Below are 22500 nucleotides of genomic sequence, written 5' to 3'. Positions count from 1 at the left end.
TCTTGATTAACATCGGTGTCGTCGAGAGGGGAAGCTGGTATGCATGGGCGACTGCTAGTCTTCCATAAACAACCTTGCCCGGACTTGTGCCTCTGAAGGGAACTTTCTAGTTGCAATCCCATGGTCATTCATGACCGAAGGGGGTCTTGTGTAAAGTTAACAATCTTTGGGTGTTTTTGAATGGCCAATATATATCTTCCACGCTGCATTCGAATTCTAAGAACAATATATTACGTGTGTTTTTGAGGATACTTTAAATGCAAAACAAAACAATCTACTTTACCACCAGGCCCATTGCCAGACTTTGGTGCCCAGGGCTGCTTCAAAATATTTTGGGTGGACACTAGTTTGTAATAATGCTAAAGTAGGGTTTCGAAATAAGTGTATCACTGTAAATCTGAACGTGCACCATTGAATAGCGAGGAGACAGTGCTGTCAAGTGCATCTCTAGCGATGTTCACCACTCGATTTCGGATTAGTTTTCTTCTACACAAAATAGTAATATGTTAGCAAACATTGACCGTTACTAATATAAGACATATAACTTACAGTGTAGTAAAAGAAAGCAATAGATATCTACTATTGTTACAACTGTAGTGTAACTACTAACTACAAATATCTATAAGCAACTATTATAATATTATTTTCAAGAAAATTAAAACCAATACAAATGGAAAAGACAAAGATTCGAATGTTGTCCTTGTGAAATAAGTTGATACGTTTATGAACATACTGTGATCCCTCGCTACTTCGCGGTTCAACTATCGCGGGTTCACCACTTCGCGGATTTTAAATATATATATATATATGAACGCCTAAAATTTTTCATTAAATCATTTAAAATATTAATAATAAATATTATTTCCTAGCCTAGGAACAACAAAACAAGAGTAAAATAGCAAAAAGCATATACAGGGGTATTTGAACTTAAGACTGGCTGTGATTGGTGCAATGGAGAGAGACGACGAATCACAGCTTTCTATTTCGTAATCTGGCCTGTGTAACAGTAACAATCTTTATTTTTTTAATCTAAAGTGTTATTGCTTAACAGTTGTCCTTGTTATTAATAGACTACTGTAATGGCTGGGTTGTTAACAGTACAGGGAGGGTTTTAAAAGTTCAAATACACGTTAAATAAATGCTGTAAATATGGTGTCACTACTTCGCGGAAATTCAGTTATCGCGGCCGGTCTCGGAGCCAATCTACCGCGATAAACGAGGGATCACTGTACTTTAAACGATAACTTATAACTTAAGCTGTTGGAACTGTTGTAACTCCTGTAAATGCTGATTGGATATATATATATATATATGTGTGTATGTGTGTGTGCGTGTGTGTGTGTGTATTCACGTATATATATGCATATACATACACATACATATACATATATATGCGTACACAGTTACACACACACACGCACACATATGTTGTATATACATGCACTTATATGTATGCACACATATGCTTAGATAAACTTGTATTGGTAGACTAGAAAATATACACATTCAGTTATTCAATTTATTTGTCTTCTTGTTAATTGTTTGCAAAAATATATTTTACCACATTAGAGAAACAAAACGATTACAAGTGCTAAAGTCTAATGTTGAATTCTAAGTAGAATTTTGAGGCAAGAAAAACAAAATTGTATTTAGTTGTCTGATTACCCAGATTGTGATTTAAAGCCAGCAGCCAGAAAACCATATAAAATAATATTAAATACCTTGAGTATGTAACTTCCAAATTTCATATCTGTGATGTCAATCCATTGACAGTCTATGTCGTGGTAATAGTTGTCTGAACAGTTCACTGAAAGACCTGTTTTGAAGATAGCAAAAATTACTTTGACTCTCGAAGCATTAACAAAGTATTGAAGTTTGTTTGTTAACAAATAAAGAGTGATATTTTTCATTCATTTTCAAAATTCTCCCATCAAATTCTTTGAGGAAAATCACAACTTGGAGTCTCTTGTCTTCCATTGCGCTTTATGGTGTTGTGCAACTCGTCTAACGCCAAACATTACTTCGTGTGAGGAAGTGTTATATGCATAAGAAAAATTAACCATTACATTGTATGGAAACGGAATACTCCTTAGTTTTAGGGTGTAGCCATTACATATTTTGGAGAGCTGCATCAATAAGTAGTGCCTGCTTACGACTAGGTGGATTGGTCCGTTGAGAGATGACTGCACTGCTTAAAAACAGAGGGCAGTAAGTGCCATACCTTGGATGTATATCCAAGCTTACTGTCACAAGAGGGATCGAAATCATCATTAAAAGTTAACAAAGAACATTAAAATTTTATAGTAAATTCGATGTCTGTATTTCATGTGGGGAATTGTTTTTATTCTATGGGATTTGAGAGAGTTAAGACTTGGGGTAGTGGAGTGTTAAGTGTGATGGACTCAGTGCTAGCTGTCCAAATCATCCAAAACATACAAATTCTCTTGTAGATGCTTTGAGTGAAACGTGGATGTATAACTCACATGTTGTAAGATTAAATCTTCAAACCCAAGTTCATCGCATATAAGAATATTACTTAACATTTTGAAAATCAAGGTAACCTCAAGCACATACCAATGTGGTTACTGAATATAATACGTGAAAGAGAAGAATAATAAGTAAAGGGATGTTTGTTTAAACTTCTTCTTCTTGGAAGAGGTACATCAACGACAAATCTGAATGGTGGAACAAAACTTGGAATCAGTACTATTTATATCATAATATTTATATGAGCTACTTCTTGCCAAACGTTTCACCTCAGTAATATCATACATGAAAAGTGGGTCAAGTTGTCAGAAATGGCGGAACGCCGGGCAGATTATAAAGTATTTAATTTTCTCCATCTATGTTTTGAGTTCAAATTCTGTGTGGGTTGATTTTGCTTTTGGTTCCATTATGATCTGTACAATTTATAACAGTTATATATTGGAAAATTTAATCAACAAAACTCCATCTACTAAAATCGATCTTTAGTATTTTTCATTTTACTTAACTGGATGTTAGCTACATTTTAGAAACAACACATTTAGATAAGACCACAATTATTTCACAATGGAATTCATAATCATTTATCAAGGCCTCGAGTATTTCGATAGCAATTTTACAACACATTTAGGCTTTCTTTTGACTGAGATTACAGAAAAATGAATTCAGTGTAGAGAAAAGGTGTTATTAATTATTGACATTCCAGTTGGCTGTAGTATTGGATCACGAATCTAGGCCCTTTGCTCTAAGGCTTTAAATACTAACAAACATTTTACTTCACACCCCTTTACTGTTCCAAAATAACCCGACATTTTGTACAACCAACATAAAGAGGCTGAACTACGAATGAACAGCCGATAAATTACTTCGTAACTATCCTTTGTGAGTATAGTAAATAAAAATCACACAAAATATTTTATAAGTGCCTGGAAGGGTACTGAAACTACACGGGAAGCTGGTGCTCTAAGATTATCTGTCCTTGAACAAATGTTCAGTCAAAATTATATACTGGCAGAAAAATAATGTTTAGCTATAACTCTTTTCAGGAGAAAATTCAGAAAAGGACATTAGGAAAAATAAAATAAAACAAGAACCATTACTGATGTGAAACCATATGAAGTAGAATGCATAAAATTCGAGATAGAAAAGCATTGAGTCGCTTTTTACAATAATGTTGAAATACTAAGGTTGTCAATACACGTTGTTAAAAGTAGGCTGGTACTTGGAGGAGGTTCAGGTTAAAAGGTGAAAAGACGAAGGAAACATATATATGTAGGTCAGCATAAATAGGTAAAAACAAACCGGTAAATTCTGATGCATGCACACGTCAGTCACCTGCATACGTAACAGGTTATGATTACAACTGGGTCTAACTAGTGATGTACACAACACTAGTTGTTAATGTGGTTCACAAAGACGGGAAACATTTATTGATACTTGATCACATCTCGAATATTTAAGGAAGAAAGTTGAATATCTAGAAAGTATGAAACTCTTACCTTGATCACCATATCCAATACAGTTATATTTTGGTGTGATTCCAGGTGGACATCGAGTGTCTTCTAAGCAGAAACTGGCCTTGTGACCTTGAGCTACACGATTTCCCTTTAAATCCATTATGTCATAGTGAGCGAAGATCTCCATACTATGGTAATGCCTGGCAGAGTAGAATATACAGGTTGAAATTATTTGTGAATATTAATTAATATAGTGAAATATACTTTGACATTTTGTATCCATATTGAACACTATAAATAAGCGTAAAATATTGTTTAACATCATACTAGCAGATCGGATTATACCACATCATGCTATGGAACTGTGACACACCAAACAGAATCTCACAAACGGACGTCTGTTGTGTCACACCATGTTGCATATATTTTATGGACACACGACTGCATATTGTGTCTAACATTGCGACCACGTTACAATGTTACCAAACACTTTTTTTTAGAATCAACCAAGATTGACGGCTGTAATAAGAAAAGCAACTGAAAATGTTATAGACCAGTAAATTCTAGAATATGCGCTATTCATCACTCACTAAAGGGTGTTGAGATCGGTTTATTGTTGCTTATTATAAATTTCCTGTGTTAATACCTTCTAGAATTTTGGGTATCTCAATCTCTGGTTAATGTTGTGGGTTAATGAGTATTATGAGTGAGTTGTCGATAGAATCAGTCTGGGAATCACCTATATAGGTAATAAATAATGATAATTTTTTTATTCTGCGAGGCTAAGTCGATGAGAATGTGGGGGTCGTCAGATGTTCCCCTTTTCATAGGGATAGAGCATGTTATTGCCTATTTTCATAGTTCTTAGTGCTGAAGAGACTGAACAATAACATTTGGACACAATAGTTGCATGTGAAAATTGGATACCTTCTAGGACTGCAACATTATGGCTCGTGGATTTGTTAGTATTTAAATATTTAAGTATTTGATAAACTAACAGACGAAGAAATTAAATAGTCAACATTATATAGAAGAAATGTCAGCTAGGTTAGATTTATTTTTAGTGAGTAACTGACTACAAAGTAAGTAGCAAAGGCGTATGATGCGAAAAGGGGTAAGCCTCTAAAAAGAATCGTTACTAGGCTGGGTAGAAAAGAAATGTAAAATTGGCTTAAGTTGTTCGAGATATTTTTTATCAGGGGAGCAGAATACTTGCAGATCTTAGACATGGATTTTTGAATGAAGGAAATTCTGAGGATTGAAGCTAACTGATGACCTAAAGGTAGAATGTTCAAATCATAGCACTGGCGTTGTACTGTGATTTAATAACTAAGGCCTTTCAAATGGCTTAGTAACCCCATATACAAATAAGTGTCGTACGTATCTAAAGTTCACCGCTTTAAGCAGTGGAAATGTATTATCCTACACGAGTTTGTTTTTTAAAATAAGCGGATGAGACTTGAATCTTTCACAGGAGACATTGTCAAATGATAAAATGCCTATTCGCAACAACAAATTGAAACCGAGGTATAGGAAAGTAGGTGTACTGTCCACATGCATACAACAAAATATCCATGCAGAATTGTCTTATATACTGGTTGTCTAATGAAACACCAATCATTCTATTTCTGTTAAAGGGAGCAGTACTATATGATTAACGAAAGTTTCGTTGGCTTGCTGTTGGCTGCTGTCAAATGTTCTCTAGGATATAATTTAGAAAAAGATAGAATCGACTAAACTTAGCTACTTTAGATATGTTAAATAAAGACAAGGTTTAGGTTGAGTTCTAAGCAATTAAATGTCAATATCATGCAAAATACAAATAAGAATGAAAGAGAGCTTACATATGACATTCATGCCACTCCCAAGAATCTTTTGGTGTGTTCGGGATAAAGTCTGCTGCGCCTTTGTTATGTACAATACTGCTGAAGCGAAGCAATCGTCGTGTGGCTGCAACCCAATCTGTTGGAGCAACATCATTAAATAATCATCATCATTACAACCACCATCAAAGCCACCCCACCACCACCATGTTTCTAAGAGGTTTATGCGAGTTTCTATTGTGCCACCAGGTTCACTTCAGTGTTTCTGGGATGTGTGCAGCAATGTCATTTGAGAATGTAAAACCGTGTTTATACATGAGTTCTGCATTGTCGAAAGATTTGGTTCGTTTCTGGTGCTGTACGGAGTTAGTGCAATGAGAGCTGTATTAGTTTGTTGGATATTATTTGTGTATCGTAAAGGTGGCGAGCTGGCAAAATCGTGAGCATACCGGGTAAAATGTTCAGCGCCATTTCGTTCGTCTTTACGTTCGGAGTTCAAATTCCACCAAGATCAACTTTACCTTTCCTCCTTTCAGGGTCGATAAAATACTCACCAGTTGAGTCCTGGAGTTCAATGTAACCGACTTGCCTCCCAAAATTTCAGGCCTTGTGTTTATCGTAGGACGGAATATGTGATATGCAGCGACCGTTATGTTATTGGACGGTGACAATGTTAAATGTGAGTTATAGTGTTGGGTATCGATAATGGAATAATATATTTTTAGGTTACATTAAAGTGTTTAGTTACAAAAAATTATTTTCTAAATCTGCCGGTCAAAAGGTAAAGATCAGACCAAAGCGAGATATACAAATATTTAGGAATCAATGAACTAGATACGATTCAACATACACAAATGAAAGAGAAAATAAAGAAAGAATACTATAGATTAGTACTGAAAATAAAGCTCAATGCGAAAAACAAAATAATAGGCATCAACACTTTAGCCATCCCAGTTATAAGTTACAGTTACAATATCCTTAACTGGACACTAAATGAATTAATCAAAATAGATAGGAAAACAAGAAAAATAATGACAGGATTTATGATACACCACTCAAAATCTGACATAGTGCTTTATCTTTGCAATCTTTCATCCGACACAAACCTGACCCTCTTACTTCTAATAATAGCGGTTCTGTGACATTTTTTACATACCATGCTATGTTGTTTTCTTCTGCTCTAATGCTGTGTTCGCATCCAATAACAGTCTGTCTTTCTATCTAAGCTGTTTAGTTCGTTTACTGTCCATGCGATTACCCCTGCTCCATCTCTAAAGAGTGAAACCGCCCAGGTGTTGATAGCTTCGATCTTATTCCGTCCGTTTAATTTCAACTTAAGGATCAATTTCAGTCTGCAAAAGTACTCCATCTTAAAATTTTCTGTCATTTCTTTCTCCATCAATTTATCCGTTTCCAAAATCCCCAAGTACTTATAGCTCGTCTCTTCTATCTGCTTCATAACCTTTCCCGACGGTATCGTTAGTCCGTCCATACATTTGATTTTGCCTCTCTTCAAGACTAACACTCCACACTTTCTCAGTCCGAACTCCATTCTGATATCGGCACTGAAGGTATACACCGTATCAACGAGGGAACTGACTTGGGCTTCATCTTTACCATAAAATTTGAGGTCATCCATGAATAAAAAATGGTTGACTTTTTGTTGGCAGCTTTTGAATACATACCCAGCTTTTGCTTTCCTCAGAATCAGTGTTAGTGGTATCAAGCACAGTACAGAGATCAGTGGGGACAGGCAGTTTCCTTGGAAGATGTCCCTCCTAATCTCTACTTTCCTAAACTTCTTCCGTATGCTGTCAGGTCCGTCCTCAATTTGCCATACTTTTTCCAAGCAATCGCTTAACATTCGATGCAATACCAAATAGGTTCATACACTCCATAATCCAAGAATGTAGGATCATATCGTACGCCTTACGATAGTCGATCCATGACATGGTTAAGTTACTTTTCTTCCTCTTGCAGTCTCTGAGTACAGTTTTGTCTATCAGAAGTTGATCCTTGGTACCTCTGCATTTACGCTTGCAACCCTTCTGCTCATGTAGAAGGACTCCATTTTTTTCCAGATGTTCGTACATCGACTCTGCAAGTATTCCAGTCAATAATTTCCATATAAGTGGCAGACAGGATATCGGCCTGTAATTGTCAACCGTATTGCCTTATTCGATGTTTTTCAGACACAACACCGTCCTACCCGCTGTCGACCACTCTCGTGTTACTTGGTCGGCATTTAACAAGGTACTGAGTTGCGCAGCTATTTGTGCATGACATTCACCAAATCTTTTGATTCAGTAGCCTTGAACTCCATGTGGTCCCAGGGCCTTTCAGTTGCTCATCTTTTTGCTGATTTCCTTCACTTCCCTAACTGAAATGACTAGTTCTGCCAGTTTTGGACAGATTACTCTTTGTTTCAGTTCTTGCAACTATTCAGCATCCTTCTTGTGTTCTTTGTCTTTGCTCCAGATGTAACTCCAAAACCTTTGACTTTCAATGTTATCTGGTATCAACTTTTCATCTGTACACTCTCAATTTATTTCTTTAGAGAATCTCTTCTGATCTACTCTGAATAACCTATTCTGGTGGTAACCCTTCATTCTTTGGTCGTATCTTACCATCTTTGCTTTCTTTGCAACGAGGTGCTGTTTCAGTTCCTCCCATACTACTTTCAGGCCCTTTCATTCAATATTATACTTCCTTTTCAGCGCCCTGTATTTTTGTTCGCTTTTAAGCTCTCTTTTCTCTTTTCGGTCTAACACAGAGATTTCCTTCGAGAGCATGTCTAACCCTGTCTGGATTCTTCTTTTCCGCCATGGATCTTTTCTTTCATCATTCCCATTATGTCACTTTTTCTTGAAATCAACACCCGCATTTTCTGCTACAACAATACTTGCTGCCTTGATCAAATTATTTGTTTCTGTGATGTTGTTTGTTCTGATATATTTCAGAATTTCATTGACATTTTTCGTTTCTAAGTTCAATTTCCATCGATCAACCTTTTTAAGGTTACAAATAATGTCGGTATCATTCTCCCGTAGTCTTGCCTTTATTCTGTCGTAGATTGCCTTTTGTTCATCTGTCATGTCGCTATTAGTTTTATTGTCTTCTTTTAGATCATCTACATGTCTCTCATCAACTATCACTGCTCGTTTCCTGTGCTATGGGATTACACTTATTAGTAAGATCTCTATTTTCATTGTTATCTCTGCTGCTATTTTCTATGACCCGTCTTTTGATAGCTTCGAGCTCTACTTCTGTGAACCAACAATCTTTTCTTATTGCTCTAGCTTGATCACATAGTCTCTGTTCCGTGAGTTGAAACAATCCCTTTTCTCTCCAATGATCATACATACGCTGTCGATAACCCCTAAGGGTAAGGGTGGTAGTTGAGCCTCAGATTCATGTGGTATCATAATAGTAGTAGTTGTAGTATTATTGAAGTATTAGTGGTATTTAGTATCAGCAGCTGCAGCATATTATTGTTATTATTATTATTTTATTATTATTATTATTATTATTATTATTATTGTTGTTGTTGTTGTTGTTGTTGTTGTTATTTTCATTATCACCATCACCACCACTACCATTGGTGGAGGAAATATTTGGGCAGCAGTTTGGTGAATAGATCATATTCTACAGGTCTATAAATAGATTCGGCAGATGGTGGAGAAATCAGCCATAGAGACAAATGAATCTTCTCACCCTTTGGGTCAGCAGAGGTGAAATGTGTTTACTACTACCAGTGGTCGCTGAGAGTGCTGCCTTGAAAAGAAGCAATTCAACCTGTTTTATTTGTAATTACTGGTAGAAAAAACAATAATAATAATACACACACACACACACATCCTGATATTCACATCGTTGAATTTTTGAATTTCTGAATTCAATTGTGTTATTGCAATAAAAGGTGTGTTTACGTATTTGGGTAATATATTGAAGTTTTTAGGTTTTCTTAAGATGTTCGTTTGTCTGTCCAGTTAGAGAATACAGTAGAACTTCTGCAATTAAAAGGATGTTTACATTTTCGAATACTCAGGGAGAGTCAAACAGAAAAGGAAACAAGTTGTAGATAGTAAAGTTTTAAGAGTTACTAAATATTGTCTTTTGTATGACCACACAGAGAGAAATGGTAGTGTTCTCAGAATAAAAAGGAGGATCGTTTGTGTGTTCGAAAGCTGTAGGTATGTAAGTTTTCTAACTTATTTTTATTTTGAGGGAGAGTTAAAATATTCACAGGAAATTGTAGATATTCCAGTCTTTGGGAATAGTAGGAGGAAGAGATGTTCACCTTGCTGGATTTTTGAATTTTTGAATTTCTTTTTCTTTTTCTTTTGGAATTTTTCTTTTCTTTTTAAAGGTTTTGCTGTGGTTTACAGTTTTTGTAGTTGTGCAGTATGTATATATTGGCAGGTGCTTACTTCCTTAATTTTCTTTATCGTGCATTTAATTGTGTTGTTACAATAAAAGTATTCTGTTAGTCAGGGAAGAAGGAAAGACAAAATGTTCACACAAAATTGGAGATATTAAAGTTTCTAAATTTTTTGAGGTGTTCGTTTGTATGTCTGCTCAGAGAAAAATGTGGTGGTATTTTTTTTTACAATAAAAAGGATGTTTACATTCTCGAGTATTCAGGGAAAAGGTTTTAAAGCTGATTGTTTATGTGTTCGAAAGCTGTAGATATGTAAGTTCCTTAACTTATTTTGAGGGAAATTCAAAATACTCACAGGGAACTATAGACATTCCAGTCTTTTAGAGTTATTTTTCAGTTGTCCTCCCGGGTTGTATTAGTGTTTCTGTGTCTTCAGCTGCTGACAAGTCAGAGCAGCAAAGAACACGTCCAGCCGCTTATTATTATTATTATTATTATTATTATTATTTTATTATTATTATTATTATTATTATTATTATTATTATTATTATTATTATTATTATTATTATTATTATTATTATTATTAGTAGTAGTAGTAGTAGTAGTAATAGTATTTGTAGTATTAGTGGTAGTATTAAGCTGGTGAGCTGGCAGAATTGTTAGCATACCGGGCAAAATGCTTAACGGTATTTCGTCTGCCGCTATGTTCTGAGTTCAAATTCCGCCGAGGTTGACTTTGCTTTCATCCTTTCGGGGTCGATTAAATAAGTACCAGTTACGCACTGGGGTCGATGTAATCGACTTAATCCGTTTGTCTGTCCTTATTTGCCCCCTCTGTGTTCAAATTCCGCCGAGGTCGACTTTGCCTTTCATCTTTTCGGGGTCATTTAAATAAGTACCAGTTACGCACTGGGGTCGATGTAATCGACTTAGCTCCTCCCCCAAAATTTCAGATCTTGTGCCGATAGTAGAAAGGATTATTATTATTATTATTATTATTATTATTATTGAGTGAGAGAGCAGTTCATGCCATCAAAGTGACACTGGGGTAAAATATACGAAGCCCAATATACCCATCATGACTACCCGTCTGATAAGGGTACACCAGGCACATGCATCACAACCATATGTGCGCGACATGGTGATCTTATATCAAGATAAACAGCACATGACCTTGCAGGTGGGGCCCAGTTAGAAATTTCTTCAGGTTGAGTAGCCCATCCCGCTCAAAAGGTCCCTGAATAAGGGTTGTTTAAGGATGTTGAAAGAACTACCCATGTTTCCAGAGGTGAATTATTCAAACCCCAAAGAATCCCTCTCAACACATGGCTATGATGCTCCCCCACTACTTCTGCTCGTGATCAGAGATGCATATATCGTCAGCCACTAAGGAACATGCGCTATTATTATTATTATTATTATTATTATTATTATTATTATTATTATTATTATTATTATTATTATTAATATAAGTGCTTCAAGCCAGCATGTCTGACAAGTCATCAATATTGCCAAGTGCAGTTGTCGACGTGAAACCATCTCTCTCTGTTTTTTTCTCTCTCTTTTTTTCTCTCTCTCTTTCTTTTCCTTTCTCTCTCTCTCTCTCTCTCTCCTTCTCTCTCAGGGCAACACGAAGTATTGGAATGTAGAGTGGACTACTCTGCTGAATACTCCATGGAATCATTATACAAAGTCAAAGCCGCCAGATGTGTCCCGGTGACTTAGTGAGTGATAAAGCACAGATTGATGAGTTAATCAAGTAGTTCAAAGAATTATAGCATAGCTCTTAACGAATTACAAGTATCAATTGAGCTGTTGCTTATACTAGCCTTCTGTAGGGTGAAGTAAATGAAATGTATATTCCCATTCACCCGCATATGATACTATATTGCTTGTAGCTTTTTCATTGCATGAAGCATACGATTTGGTGTGACAAATCAACTTGTCAAGTTTACAGTGTTGCTACTGCTTGCAATAGTTAGTTTCCAATTCTGTATGAGCCATTTGAAAGCTAAAAGCGTTTTGGTTACAAATACAACAGGATATCCAGTGACATCCAGTGTGTCGTGACCAAGGGTCGTTGACACCTTCCATTTGCAAAGTTTTTGATTATTAATCTGTGTGGCGCCACTCGGCTACAGACGCAACACATTTTCAGCTGTGTGAGGTGAAATGCACAAGTATTTAATACGTTGAGTCGAAAGTACGACTGTACGATCTAACAACGAAAGCTAGGCGAACCGACAAACTCTCAATTGCTTTGTCTGATGCTATATCCACCCAGCCAACTACCACAAATCATTTTACTGATAAAAAACAACAAAAACAAAGCAAAACAAACAGCCCTCCTTTCTTTAAACTATATCAGAATTCATTACCTCTGGAATGTTCTTTAACTTCATAAGCTTCTGATGCAAGACAATTCTCTTCCATAGCACATTGTAAATAGTAAAGAGGCTTGTCCTCAAGCCGAATTGATAATCGAAGTGCTTCAACGTCTGGTACTAAGTCAGGAAGCTCTGTAAAAGAATGTAATGGAATAATGATTTAATCTGTGAATGAAATGAAAGCATGTTGTCTGAGTTCAAAATATTCTTAGTAAGGTAGTAGTTGAGTTAAAGATCTTTTGACAAACAGTAATAATGAAAATATATCTTTATATTTTTGTACATGTTAGAAAAGAAAGATAATTCTTTTATTAGTTTCAGTCATTGGACTATGGCCATACAGGGACACCAAATTTAAACGTATAATCAATTATATCGATTCTAGAGTAATTATCAATTCTAGAGTAATATCGATTCTAGAGTAATATCGATTCTAGAGTAATTATTTTATCAGCCGCAGATAGAAGAAAGGCAAAGTTGGTCTGAGTGGAATTTGAATGCAAAACTTAAGGAGGAATAACTCTCCAGATACTGTCGAAATTTGTTTGTGCGGTTTACATCGACTTTCCAATGTGTTTTTTGTCACCCCTGTATATGCAAATATAATTTATTTTCCTTTTACACCAAATCTAAACAGTAGCGTTTCGACAATTTGATGCGTTTCTACAATTGCATTCAGCATGTGAGTCATTGGCATTTCTAGTTTTTGGTTGTAGTTGGAGATTTGCGGGCCTGTTATCCAAATAACTACAGCTGATTTTTATTAAATTTTTGTTAAATATTTTGGGATGTCTGAGTAAAACAGGGAAGTGTGTACTTATGAGTAATAGGAAGTTTCTCGCTATGTTTGCAGATACTATATGAAGTGCTATTATCTAATATTAACATTTCTAAATTTAATATTTTTCGTATAGGATGTTCCAAGTACTTCAGTTTGTCTTTGAAACCACTTCTTTCAAAGACTTTGAGTCTTTATTAGATATGTTCTTATCTGATGTTTACAAATAATATATGTAATACGTTTTATAATTGTGGGTAGATGAATAAAATCCCTATTGATATATATTATTTCCTCATTTAGTTTTCAGTAGGGATAGAATGTAACTAGTGTTTAGGTTTAGGGTAATGTCTAGAAAGTTTATTATTTGAATTTCTTGTAATTTTCAGCTTAAATTCTTGAATATGTTAATTAGAATTTTTCTAATCTTTTCTAAATCTGTTCATATCATATCCGTTCAAATAAGGGGATACTGTTGGCACGTCATCTGTATATGGTTCAATGTTAGGATGACTGCGCTCTATTTTTTAAGCGTTTAATACATAATACGATTAATCCGATATTTTTGATCCATCGTAGCTACTCTTGGATGCACTGAAGGGATTATTATTATTTTTTTATCCTGAAGGAGTCGTCACAAACTGAGAGCGACTACCTTGCGTTCGGGATTATATAATATTAACATCAGCTACAGCAGTGAATCATTTCTTAAATTTAGCTTTCAGAAGAGGGCCTAGAAATGGATGGGTAATATTCTACAATATCGAAGTGGGTGGACCTGGAGTTGAATTTACTTTCAATATCTATAAAGCTTCATTGCAATAAGTTTGCAATAAGATTAATAAGTTTATTGTTTCTTTAGTTTCAGAATTTTGGTATCTAATACAGTCTTACCAACTACAACTAATTAATTTTTTGACGGGATTTACTTCGATAGATAGAAGGCGATGTTAAGCAATTCTTGATGAATTTTTAAAGAAAACTGAAACTGAAAACAATTATTCATTTCTAGTTGGTGAAGCACCTGTTGTATATCAAGGGGCTATATTTTTACAGTAAGACTGTTTAACAAATATATATATACGATTTCTGCAAGCATACACACATATATAAGTGTGTGTGTATGTGTATATGTGTATATGTACACATAAATGTGTACATTTATATATACTTATATATACACCACACACAAACACACACGCACACACACACACACACACACACACACACACACACACACACACACACACACACACACACACACACACGCACATACATAGAGAAAAAATGAGAAAGTGGAAGTGGAAAGAAACTAGAAGAGTGCGAGAGAGAAAAAATAAGAGAAATTTCGAAAAGATAAAAAAAGAAAGAATGAGTTAAAAGTGCTAAAGACGTGAAGTTAGAGGAAAATAACGATAATGAGATTGAAAAAAAAAAAAAAAATATATATATATATATATAGATAGCAGGGGCGTATATTCCAGATGTGCTAGGTGTGCGCTGCACACCCATCGAAAATGGCAAATTCATTACAAATATTAACCTTACTCTTTAATTTAATCAGAAATCTCAATGGAAAACTTTTGTTATACCCCTGCATGAAATTTGGTGGCATTGGGTATGGCAGCACATCCATTACAACAACCACCATACGGCACTGATAGATAGATGGATAACTAATAAAACATATGGGTAGATATATAGATAGATTAATAAAGACATATTGAAAGATTTTGATAACAGCCATCAGAATTTTTCTGTAAACATAAGAAAATCGTGACACGCAGCTGTGTCAATATATAAATGACATAACTTCCTCTCAACCACCTAAAGCCGCCTGCAGTAGGAAATTAGGTAGACTATATATGTTGGTCAGGATATATGAAAGAAATAGGTTCTACAGGATTGTAATTGAAGGAAATCTGATGAAAATGGCCGCTACTAGTTGGTTGTAATACCTATAGTGAAGGATTCATTCAAGTTGTGATTTTTTTGTCGATAGTTTAGGTTAGATGAAGGGGTTGTGTTACAGATACTCCGTAACTGATGAGATTCACAGGGTTGATGTTCCTCTTGAACAATGGCAAGATTTCAGCTGTAGGAAAAGAAAGAATTTCAACGGGATGTTATTTCAGGAAGGAAGTACTGTGAGAAGTGGTTTAATGTGGTGATAGTAGTGGTGGACACAGTACTGATAACGAGAATTAGAGAGAGACGAGTGTGTCAGTGTGCCCCTGAGTGGAAATGGCATAAAACAGTCAGTGCTGAGGAACGAAAACCACTGGGGAGAGAGAGAGAGAGAGAGAGAGAGAGAGAGAGAGAGAGAGAGAGAGGAGAGAGAGAGAGAGAGAGAGAGAGAGAAAGAGAATGAGAGAGGGGATGGACAGTGTGTCTGTGCTCTCGAGTATGTTTGTGAGCAACTTCATATCAATCTTGGAGCCTTTTCTTTGAATGCAACCTAAGTTATCTGGGTGTATAGCGACAGCGTCGTCCCATATATTGGACCAATAGCTCGTTGTTAGTTGGACTCTGAGCATATTAAGAGTCTATACAAGGAGTCGCTACAGCCTTAGCGCGAGATATGTAGCCTTTATGTGGGTGAAATAATTTGATGGAAGTTTGGCTGCTCCTTTTAGTAGATCAAACCACCACATTGAGGCACCTCCGTTCGATCGCTAAAGTTGTTACGAAAGATGATGGGGAAAGGTGGTTGACTCTATTATATTAGTTGTTGGTTATCAGGAGAAAATGGGGTGGTATGGTAAGAACACAAACAATCGCAATCACTGATGAAAACAGAATTGTGGTAGACTTAAGAAGGTGATTACTTAAGTGGAGCATAATAGAGAAACTGGCTTATCCTGGTTGTAACGGGCAATATAAATAGCAATGATTCGATGAAATCAAAACACTTTATTCAAAAGAATAATTCAATACCATGTGGACTAGTGAGAAGAGAAAAAGATGAAATGGCGGTTAGAACAGTGTGTGAAGAAGATGGAGAAAGAAAAAGGAGGGAGAGCTAGAGTTAGTGATAGTAATAGTAGTGTTTAACTCCAAGGCAATTATGACCAAGCATTTCAGCCGTGACCATCTCGTCTTATTTAGGGGTATTTAGAACAATATTCTGTAATGTGTCTTTCTGTTAATAAGGCGATATTTGAAGAACCTTTGCTATTTTTTGTAGGTCGGGCAGCCATATAAAGCCCCTCTTTCCACTCATTCGCCCGTTAGTAACAAGGTATAGATGGTATTGTTGGTAATAGTGATAGGTGTTATGGCACATGTACTAGTATGAAAACACACAACATTACACACGCACATTTACAAGATGAAAAGTGCATGCGTACTGCCATAGCCTCGCGCAGCACATACTCATAGAATTAGTTAAGTATGCGTGTTTAGATACATCATCTTACCCCCAAGACTCCAACACTCTGAAATTCCTTCTCCACCCACGGTTTTCCTGAAGACACCGACCTACTGATGTTCAAACTGAACATAAACCACATTAATCTTACCAGTCTAGGAGGCTCTGCACATGTCATGGATACTGCTCCTGCCATTTTGATTATTAAAAAAAAGAAGAAAATAGAAGTACAAGACAGAAGATGATACAGTTATAAAAAGGAAGCAGAGTTCACCTACCGTCTGTGCAAATGAGAGATGCCACAGACTCCTTAGTGCTACATTTCACCTGATTGTAATGCTCAAACGTCTGACAGTCTGCTAGATGACTTTCGTTTCCGTGGCAACGGATGCGGGCAAAGAGTTTATCAAGTTCACTTCCACCATAGTAATTTACCTGTCCGTGGTGTTGGTGGTAAAGTTAAGATAATGAATAAATTATTAAGCATCTTGTACAGAAATTCTTTTCCGTGTATCAAAATACAAAAACACAAAACAATGTTAGACATCTAGGTTAATTCTACAGAGAAATGGATGTTTAACTTGGATAAATCACAATCATTAACGATACTTATAATTATAGAAACACCCACACACCCACACGCACGTGCACACACATACACGCACGCACGCACGCACGCACGCACGCACACACACACAACAAATATTATATTCAAAATAGCGTGAAAATCAGAAGAATTGAAATATTATTAAGTCTCACTGTGGACTAAATATAAACACAGTCTTTCTATATTAGTGATATGCGGTAAAGAAAGGTGCCGAATCTTCAGATGGAAATTTCCACTTTGTTGACAGCATGTACCCGGCTTCTTTCTTCCATCAACAGCATAGATCAGCTGCATATAAAGCAGTCATGAACTAGGCTAGTACCGTAGTGTAATTCTGCCAGCTCGTCATGATGCTTTATATACACACATACATGCATGCATACATGCATGCATATGCATGCGCAACCACAGACTTGCATGAAACCACATATCTTAATAGTAATCAATTTTACATGGATAAACAGCGTCATTAACACGATTCTATATTTACATCTATGTACAAATATATGTCCACATGCACATATAGATACATAAGTAGACACAGGTAAACAGGTGGATTAAACAGATAGATATATATATATACACATGTATGTAGCCAGAATTTCCAAGAAAAGGAATATTGACTGAATTTCAGTCAAAACTTCAATCAATTGCTAACACAATAAAATTGACACAGTCATTTGGACAATCTCAGATAGATAGATTGTAAGCACCTACTTCGAATGTCGTTAACATTTGCGAGTTAATGAGTCAGAACTAATATATTGTGTGCCCAGAATATAAGATTGCATTTATAACTATAAATATTAGTGAAATTGTTAATTAATTTTGAAAAGTTAGCAGTTGTTCGGTGATGAATAAAAAACAAAGGCTAAATGCTGGTTCAGTAAAATAAATCAGTGAACAGAACAGTTAAAGTACAAGACTTATTCTACCTTCACTATGTGTGTCAGAGTAAAAAAAAAAAAAGAATAGTAAATGGATTCCCGTCGGTTCCAACGATGAATGTTACAAAGTTCAACCAAATGGAACAGCCAACTCATTGAATTAGCCTGTAAGTGTCTGAGTATTTCGTAGACATGTGTACCTTAAATGAATTATGATGGAGAATGTGACTGTGTGTGACAATGCTGGCTTTTGAATTTCAAGAATATAGTAAAAAACAACAGCAAAACATTTGTTCAGGATACTATGCAGAGGGACTGAACTTGGAACGGCTTTTATGGTTACAAAGCAAACGTTTTAAATCCATGGACATGCTGCGTCTGAGTTACTAAGGAGCTGTTGAGTAAATGTTAAGCTATCTTAGTTGTCACTTGATGTCATTGATACGAAATGGACTGAAATAGAATAAGATCATCTTTGAACCACCAATAAGAAATTCATTCCAGAATTCTTGCATCTGCAATACAAGTATTCAAGCCTTCTCTTATTATTATCATCACAGTAGCAACCCTTATATCAGCCTGTGTGGAAGAAAGAACAGCTGAAGTAATGTTCTCCGGAAAACAGCAAATCCATAAAAGAATTGCACCGAGCAACCTCACAGCGAATGCAACTACACAAACCTTTTAATGAAAACTACTGTTGAAAGGATAATGTCTTGCAAAGCATTCATGAGATTTTAACGGTTAATGTGATAGAAATAACTTGGCAAGACCAAGATATTTTATCTCCTCTGTATTCTTCCATTTCTTTCTTTCATGTTTTGTATAACCTTATCACCAGACAGGTAAGCTACATCAGGAAGAGACACACCCACACACACACCCACACACACACCCACACCCACATGTGTATATATATATACAGAAGAGGAACAGTTTAGATCACTGGTGATCTAAACTAATAGATGTGTAGTCTGAGTGCTCCAACTAATAAACTACTTGGATCCAAGTTCACAACGGGGGCTGGAGTTGTGGTAGCCACCGACTAGTAGGGAGAGAACCGGAGATCCTTAACCTACTTCCAAGTTAGTAATATATGTATACACACACGTACATATTGTCATTTATTGTGGTCGGCTCTCACTGAGAGTGATTTTGTTTTTGTCAAGTAAAAATTCCGAGACGGTGTTTTTCAATAAGTCCTTTAAGCTGGTAGTTCATGATTTGAGAGAATTTGGTCGCTATTTTTATCAGAATGAATGACTACCTAGATTTTTCCTTATTGTAACACAGGCATAAACAACAGAACCAAAATGGCCAAGTTGGTAAGATATTGTAAAATTGGTAAATAATATATGTTCGTTTGTCATCGGGAAAGTGAATTCTGATGTTTTGGACCGGAAAGAAAGTTTTGGATACGAAACGTCAGAAGTGAATTCTTCTCTCAGTAAACGAATTTAATTTCTGAATTTTTTTCGTACATCAACAGATGCCATCCAATTCTATACATGCACACAAACACTAATCATACGCATACATATTCATTCCTTAATAGTCAGTAATCATAATATTTATCCTTACCTGGAAAACTTGCTTCACCAAACCAAATCCTAACTGCCGACAGACCACAGAAGCTTCAAAATAACTCCAGTGGTCACCACAGATCACTCCATACTTCTTAGCTCCGGGCAAGAGTATAGCAACTCGCCCTTCCCTTTTATATCGACCTCCATCCAGCCTTACTTTAAATTTCTGAAAGACAAACCAGACGAGAAAGATGAGTATGAGGAATATGAAAGCAGAAAAAAATGGTACTGATGATGAAATTGCTGTTTAATGTTAGAATGTTGTTGTTATTGTTGTTGTTGTCGTTTAGGACCAGATCATCCTTCACTGAGTAGACCTATGACGAGAGACGTTTGAGCCGCATCCTGCATCGTCTACATTGTACAACGTATTTCCACTTTTTAAGACGGTAGGATAATATTTAAGAGATATTTGCAACGAGAAGTGTACAATTTAATGCTTAGGAACTCTCCGAAATACTATACAGGTTACTGTGACATTAACCCGAAGCAATAGATAAGGAAATCGTGTGCTCCTCCACTTTGTTTCCAAATTTGTGGATGAAGGAGAATGAAATAACTGTCTCAATACAAATCTATCCTCGCTCCCATCGGAAGTATTGTTTAGAAATATACTTTCTAGACACTGGAATTTGTTTTCGTATGTCGAAGTTACAGGCATGATAAAAAATAATGACTTCTTACGAATATAAGTATATAAGTGAAAGGCTTCTCACACTGGGTGGTAGAGCAGTCAGTTAAATCTTTGCCAGGACTTGACTGGTGTTTATGTTACTCACCTCAGAGAGATTTTCACTGACAGTGAAAGAAACACAAAGAAATTGTGTTATTTCCTTCAGTGCTATACTGATTCTGTTATCTCGCGCTTTTAGAATAAAGGACTAATAACAGAAAATGTCATTGGCAATTTATGCAACCAAAGAGCTTAGGTGTCTACAAATGGTATGATTGAACCAATGATGATGCAATTGTACAGTTTTTGAGTTGCTGCAACTGATGATCAGACAAAAATGTTTTAAACACTGAAAATAGATCCTCAACATGAGACCAAAATGGTTATGGCATTGGGTAAGGTTTTGAATTAGTATCTTTATATTGCTATAATACATCTTTAAATAAATTGTTTGCAACCATAACTGCAAGAATAGTGATAAAGACAACTGAGCAAATATCAAATATAGTTAATAAATGAGCTGCGAGTGGTCGAGTCGGTTAAATATCAGACAACAATCGAAGGGTCAGACGTTCGTATCATACCGATGGTGCATTGCTGTGTCATTGTTTTGATATTCACTTTGGCAAGTTTTGATAGTCACTTTGCCCGATTCCTATAATAGTACGCAGATATAGCATAGTGGCATGCGTAGTAAACAAGAGAAGTAAGGCAACAACAGAAAGAGCAGCGACAGCTGTGGAGGCGCAATGGCCCAGTGGTTAGGGCAGCGGACTCGCGGTCGGAGGATCGCGGTTTCGATTCCCAGACCGGGCGTTGTGTGTGTTTATTGAGCAAAAACACCTAAAGCTCCACGAGGCTTCGGCAGGGGTGGTGGCGACCCCTGTTGTACTCTTTCGTTCCAACCTTCTCTCACTCTTTCTTCCTGTTTTTTGTCCCCGACTTCCTACGCAACTGCTGAGTCTGGATGTGCATTCATCCATACGTCGATGCTCTCGGTGTCGGGGTTGACCTGCTTTCTCTTCTACGGGTCTTACGAATAGCAAAGGATCACGTTTCGGACTTCTTCCACTACAGAGGCGCGATCTTGCGAGCTCTGGGACGAAAACCGCTTCGCTCAACAAACAAACAGCAACAGCTATGGTTTCAGACATTTGCATATGACCATAGAAGAGGTTATGGTGTGAACACAGACACAGACAGACAGACAGACAGACACAGACACACACACACACACATGCAACGATTGACATACACGCACATCAGCAACAACATACGCACACAGACACACACATACTCGTGCTGACTAGCAAAGAAAAGTACAAAAAATATTTCTACTCGAGACACCACGGTTGTATAATGACCTGCTCATCTGGTAGAATGGTTAAAATGAGAGACAGCAGATTCACAGTATTGCAATGTTACTGAAAACGGGTAAGGAATAAAAATGATCAAAATATACAAAAAAACCCCCAAAAACGGAAGTTAAAAGAGAAAAAGGACTGTAGACGGTTTTATTCACTTGTTAATTTCCCCCGCATTTATGAAAGCTCTTAACACTTAGCTTATTTTTGTTTAGATAAATCTCTGAACACTTATGCTGTTTGCACTGAATGAAAGGAAAATGTCGGGAAAATAAGAGAGGCAAAAGAAAAAAGAAAAAAAAGACACGTCTTTCTAACACATTTTGTAGATATTTAATTAAAGTCTTTCTTATTTGTTTTTACTGCATGCCTTGAGTCTAGAACAAGAAATATGAAACAGAATGGGTGCAGATAAATTGAGAGTGTATATATGTACGTGTGTATTTGTGTGTGTGTGCGGTGTGCGCGTGTGTGTGTATGGATATCTATTTATTATAACTGAATAAATAGCAATCACTATTATGTTATATCAAATATATTCTGCTATGTTCCAATTTGGTTATGAGTTCTTTTAAGTTGCAGTTATTTATTTCACGAGTATACGTGAGTGTGTATGTGTGTGTATGTGTGTGTATGCGTATGTGTTTGCATGTATATTACATATATGCATGTGTGTATGTGTGTGTGTATGCATGTCCATATA

The 22500-nt window shown here is 36.2% G+C and overlaps 1 protein-coding gene across 1 annotated transcript in view; it reads right to left on the bottom strand.

Annotated features, from left to right (window-relative positions):
- LOC115232354 (lysyl oxidase homolog 3-like) overlaps positions 1-22500 on the bottom strand; it is a 111026-nt gene that overhangs the window by 966 nt on the left and 87560 nt on the right. Inside the window, exons 3-8 of the mRNA XM_029802192.2 lie at positions 19756-19926; positions 16959-17115; positions 12524-12664; positions 5786-5903; positions 3984-4141; positions 1722-1816 (exon numbers count right to left, since the gene is read on the bottom strand). Coding sequence (XP_029658052.1) covers positions 1722-1816; positions 3984-4141; positions 5786-5903; positions 12524-12664; positions 16959-17115; positions 19756-19926 — 840 coding nt within the window. The remainder of the gene's footprint in view (positions 1-1721; positions 1817-3983; positions 4142-5785; positions 5904-12523; positions 12665-16958; positions 17116-19755; positions 19927-22500) is intronic.

The sequence above is a fragment of the Octopus sinensis genome, linkage group LG2 (assembly GCF_006345805.1).
Source record: "Octopus sinensis linkage group LG2, ASM634580v1, whole genome shotgun sequence".
Classification (NCBI taxonomy): domain Eukaryota; kingdom Metazoa; phylum Mollusca; class Cephalopoda; order Octopoda; family Octopodidae; genus Octopus; species Octopus sinensis.
This window is presented reverse-complemented; position numbering and strand designations above follow the sequence as displayed.